Source organism: Bactrocera dorsalis, unplaced genomic scaffold (genome assembly GCF_023373825.1).
Source record: "Bactrocera dorsalis isolate Fly_Bdor unplaced genomic scaffold, ASM2337382v1 BdCtg105, whole genome shotgun sequence".
Taxonomy (NCBI): Eukaryota; Metazoa; Arthropoda; class Insecta; order Diptera; family Tephritidae; genus Bactrocera; species Bactrocera dorsalis.
In genome coordinates, this window is record NW_026038156.1 from 56,116 (window position 1) to 61,260 (window position 5,145).

General features: G+C 37.3%; 1 protein-coding gene across 1 annotated transcript; it reads right to left on the reverse strand.

The window, feature by feature from the left end:
* Window positions 1–544: 544 nt before the first annotated feature.
* LOC125780129 (uncharacterized) lies at window positions 545–1,349 on the reverse strand. Its single transcript, XM_049461759.1, has 2 exons — window positions 876–1,349; window positions 545–634 (listed from the first exon to the last, which is right to left on the reverse strand). Exons 1-2 carry the CDS (start codon window positions 1,347–1,349, stop codon window positions 545–547), a joined length of 564 nt encoding a protein of 187 aa, XP_049317716.1.
* Window positions 1,350–5,145: the final 3,796 nt, after the last annotated feature.

Here is a 5,145-nt window from a genome sequence, read left to right on the forward strand (position 1 = left end):
GATACCAAGTTGCGTAAAAATACGAACTATACATATTTATGCTAATTAACCGTTTTGAGGTTATTGGAGTTGTCATATAGCCATAACGACAGTGTATTTGGAAAAAATTTCACAATCTTATATTAAGGTGTAGAATCCATTTTTTAAGTACATATGCACTAAGCAATCTATACCAAGTTGCGTAAAAATATGAACTATACATATTTATGCTAATTAACCGTTTTGAGGTTATTGGAGTTGTCATATAGCCATAACGACAGTGTATTTGGAAAAATTTCACAATCTTATATTAAGGCGTAAAATCCATTTTTTAGTACATATGCACTAAGCAATCTATACCAAGTTGCGTAAAAATATGAACTATACATATTTATGTTAGAGGTTTTTTGTAATTGAGGATCACCAAAAATAGCACAATGAAGAAAATGATTAGTTAGATACGTCTTTACAGTTTGGCTTTTATTTCACGGGTGACTTATGCTTACATTGAATTCAAAATGGAAGGATGACAATTATACGGAGTTGTATTATTTGGTAGTACGATCTATTCGGGTTGTAATATATAGTAATCGAGTACTTTTTCATCACTCTTCCTCAACACGAGTAGATCGCTTACATTATTGTTGTTCAAAACCTAAGAGTTTTACAAATTTTTCATGTTTAATTTTACATAGATTCTTAGTAAGTACATCAGCTATCATATCATTGGTACATATATATTTAACTTCAATTTGTTTCTTATTTATAGCTTCTCTTACGAAATGATACTTAATGTCTATGTGCTTGCTTCTTGAATGATAAACTGGATTCTTTGCTAACTGCTGTGCGCTTAAGTTGTCACCGTAAACTCTGATCGGGTCATCTGAGTTACTTACACCAATCTCTGCTATTAGGCGTCGTAGATATACCGCTTCTTTCGCAGCTGATGATAGTGCTATATATTCAGCCTCTGTGCTACTGAGGGCAACGCTGCTTTGTCGCTTACTTTCCCATGAAACTGCACTACCGCCCAAGAAAAATACATACCCAGTGTATGATTTACGGTCGAGACTGTTGCTGCCCCAATCGGCATCTGCAAACCCTTCTATTTGTTTGCCCGTACGACGATATACCAATTTATAATCTTCAGTCATTGATAGGTATCGTAAAATATGCTTAATACCTGATTCATGCTCTTTGTGAGGATTATGATTTCTTTGAGCCAATTTAGCGACTGAATGTAAAATATCCGGTCTCGTACAAATGGCTAAATACATTAATGCACCGATTGCTGACTGGTACTGTTTGACGTCAGCTTTACCACACGATTCGCTGGTGCACCCAATTTGAAAACCTATGTCTAATGGCATTTTTCGCTGGTCGACAGCGATTGACCAACTTCTATGCTGCCTGTTTCGCCGTCTCTACTGATTTCTATCCCCAAAAAATATGAGATTGGGCCTTTGTCGACACACTCGAAGCTATTTGCGATCTCTGCTTTGATTGTAAGAAGATCTTTCTTTGCTTGGCAACTTACGATCAAATCATCAACATATACAGCAATGAGACATAAATTACCTTTACTACCCATTCTGTACAAACAATGTTCGTTTACAGCACGCCACGAAACCGATTCGCTTCAAAACTTCGTCCAACTTTTGGTTCCACTCTCTTCCAGATTGTTTCAACCCATATATAGCTTTATTGAGCTTCAGAACACGTTCTGGAAAACTTTTGTCGATGAAATTTTCTGGTTGCTGCATATACACTACATCGCTTAGCTCACTGTTAAGGTACGCGCTGCATACATCCATCTGATGTGTATACATTTTTAGTTCTGCTGCTAAGGCATACGAACCATACGAATTGTAGCGTAACGCACCACTGGGGAAAATGTGTCAGTATAATTCACCCCAAATTTTTGACTACATCCTTTTGCAACTGAACGCGCCTTAAAACGATTTATTTCACCATTCTTGTCATGTTTTATGGTGAACACCCATTTGGAACCGATTGCTTTCTCGTTGCTTGGTAAGTCAACCAACTTCCATCATATTCAAGTTTCATCGCTGTTGACCACTCGCTCGAATATTTACTGTCTTTAGCTTCGGCAACACTTTGAGGAATTTCGATTTCACATACATTTTGCATCATGTTTACTGTATTATACATTTTTCGTGGACGTCCTGGTTTTCCACTACGTACTAGCTTAGGCCTGCCTCGCCCTATTTGCGCAGGACACTCATCCTGGATCGGAGATTCGCATAAACTTTCTTGATAATCGCTACCGGATTCACTAGATGCTTTCGCTTCTTCAAACTTGTCATCACTGTCGTCTGCTTCATCTGCTCTCAGGCCACCAGATGTTCCTTCTTCGATAATAGCTTTCACGTCCCCAAACGTGTCCGAAAAATCTACTGCTTCGTTTCTTTTCATTGGTAAAAACGTTACGTCTCGTTTCTCTACGACCATACGCTGATCAGGGTCGTATAAGCGGTACGCTTTCGATGTAAGCGAATACCCTACCATGATATATTTTTTACCCTTTGGTTTAAACTTTGTATTATTCATTTTGTTTAATGCGATGGCTTCTGAGCCAAATGTTTTTAAAAAACTCACAATTGGTTTACGTCCTGACCATGCCACGTAAGGCGTCACATTATTTAATGCTTTTGTGGGTGACCTATTGCGTAAGAACACTGCAGTAGCAACTGCCTCTGCCATAAAAATTCATTAACTTCACTTTGCAATAACATGCTTCGTGCCATTTCCACTATTGTTCGATTTTTGCTCTTTCAGCAACTCCATTTTGCTGTGGAGTGTATGGCACTGTCAATTGTCTTTTTATACCACACTCACTCAAAAAACTATCAAATCTTTGTTTACAAATTCACGTCCATTGTCACTACGAATCATTTTAATCCGTTTCTCCGTTTGCCTTTCTACTAAGTTTTTAAACATTTTAAATTTATCCAAAACTTCTTCTTTAGATTTTAAAAAATACACAAACATTCTCCTTGTTTTATCGTCTATAAAATTTAAGAAATAACGAGCGCCTCCGAGAGACTTTGTTCGAAAAGGACCACACACATCTGTCTGCACTAGTCCTAAAATGTCTTTAACACGATTCTCTGTATTTTTTGGAAATGACTTTACTTTTATTTTGCATTTCGCGCACACTTCACATACAATGTCTTTACTAAAAGTCACTTTTTCCATACCTCGAACCATGTCTTTATTCACTAATTCCTGCAGACTACCATAATTTAAATGTCCGTATCGTTCATGCCATGATACCGCTTTATCATTCGAAAAAGAAAAACACTTGTTATTTTCGCATTGAAACACGAAAAGTTTTGTTTATTTTCTTTGCTTCTAATATTATTTCACTGTCCTTCATAACCTTTGCACAGTTTTTATCAAAAACTACTTTTAGGCCATTTTCTACGGCTCTCGCGACCGACATGAAATTACTGCACATATTTGGCACAAATAAAACATTCCGAAGAATAATGTCACTCTTATGTGAACTTATTCACACATTTCCTACACCTTCAGCTGTAATGTATTTATTACCAGCCAAAGAGATTTTCTCTTTATGCTGTTCTAATGAAATAAACAAATTTCTATTGCTACACACATGCGATGTTGCACCGCTGTCAATAAGCCAGGTTGTGTTGTCGAACGCCTCTGCGTCCGCTGCTGCTAACAACGTAAACGAATGTTCGTTTCTCTTTCTATGATCGAAATTGTCCTCTCTTTACGTTACAGTTCGCGGCGATATGACCGCGCTGCCCGCACTTAAAACACTTGATGCTTTGGCATCTTTTTGTTACGGTTATTAGAAGATTTTTCCCCTTTTTCAGCGTTCTTCGACCACACTGCAAACGCTTGCGATTCTAATTGGGATTCAACTGTACCGATTTTTCACTGCTTTTTTCTTTCTGATCTTCTAGAAGCTTTACTTTCAAAATGGCTAACGGTGGTAATGCGTCTCTTGTTTCTATAGCAACAACAAAATGCTCGTACTGCTTCGGCAGACTTGAAAGAAGAATAATTGTCACTAACTCATCTTTAATTTCAAAACCGACTTCTAATAATTTTTCAACAACCGATGTAAAATCATTTAAATATTTCGTCATCCCTTCATTGTCACTTAATTTCATATTCAATAGTTTTCTGTACAACGACCTTTATGCACAGGCCCCACTTGGCTGATGCAATTTTTCTAGGCACTTTCACACGCTTCTGTCACGACGACCTTGCATTGCTTGATACTTCATGGACTTAAGCTGCAGACGCTTTATTGTAGCCAATGGCTTTTTCATCGAGTGGCTTACCCACTCACCCGCATTTTCACGTAATTTTTTTATCCAAACGTTCACTCACTATATGCCACAGTTCACCGTGTATTAGGACACTTATTCTATTTGGACTTTCCACGAATCAAAATGTCGTTTCATCCCAATTATTTCGATTTGATACAATGAATTCAATTTTAAAGGTCCTTTTAACGCGACACCACACGCTTTATGCACTTTAATAGGAAAAAACTCGTTTTTAAACGCGACCACACACGCTTTCGTATTTTTAACGTAAAAGCTCCTTTGAATGCGACACACGCACTTCGCACAACGAACACCATTGGAAAAACGTATCCTCATGTGAACAACTTCCACGTCTGAGGAAAAACTGCACTCTGGGAAAACTAGTACTCGTACTCTGGGCAAAACAATACTCTGGGCAAAACAACTTACTCTGGGCCCATAATCCCTATGTTAGACGTTTTTTATGTAATTGAGGATCACCAAAAATAGCACAATGAAGACAAATGATTAGTTAGATACGTCCTTTACAGTTTGGCTTTTATTTCACTGAGTGAACTTATGCTTACATAGAATTCAAAATGGAAGGATGACAATTATAACAGAGTTGTATTATTTGGGTAGTACGCACATCATATTCGGGTTGTAATATATAGTAATCGCAGTACTTTTTCATCAATTTATAGATAATAAACCGTTTTGAGGTTATTTAGAGTTGTCCATATAGCCCATAAACGACATGTGTATTTTGGGAAAAATTTCACAATCTTATATTAAGTTTGGTAGAATCGCATTTGTAGCTACACATGCACTAAGCAATCGATACCAAAGTCGCGTAAAA

Bases quoted from the DNA above. Each gene is read 5' to 3' on its own strand.
- LOC125780129 (XM_049461759.1), bottom strand. From the start codon at position 1,349: ATGCCATTAGACATAGGTTTTCAAATTGGGTGCACCAGCGAATCGTGT. The intron at 635-875 runs GTAAGTAACTCA...TAAAACTCTTAG, and splicing joins GCCTAATAGCAGAGATTGGT to GTTTTGAACAACAATAATGT.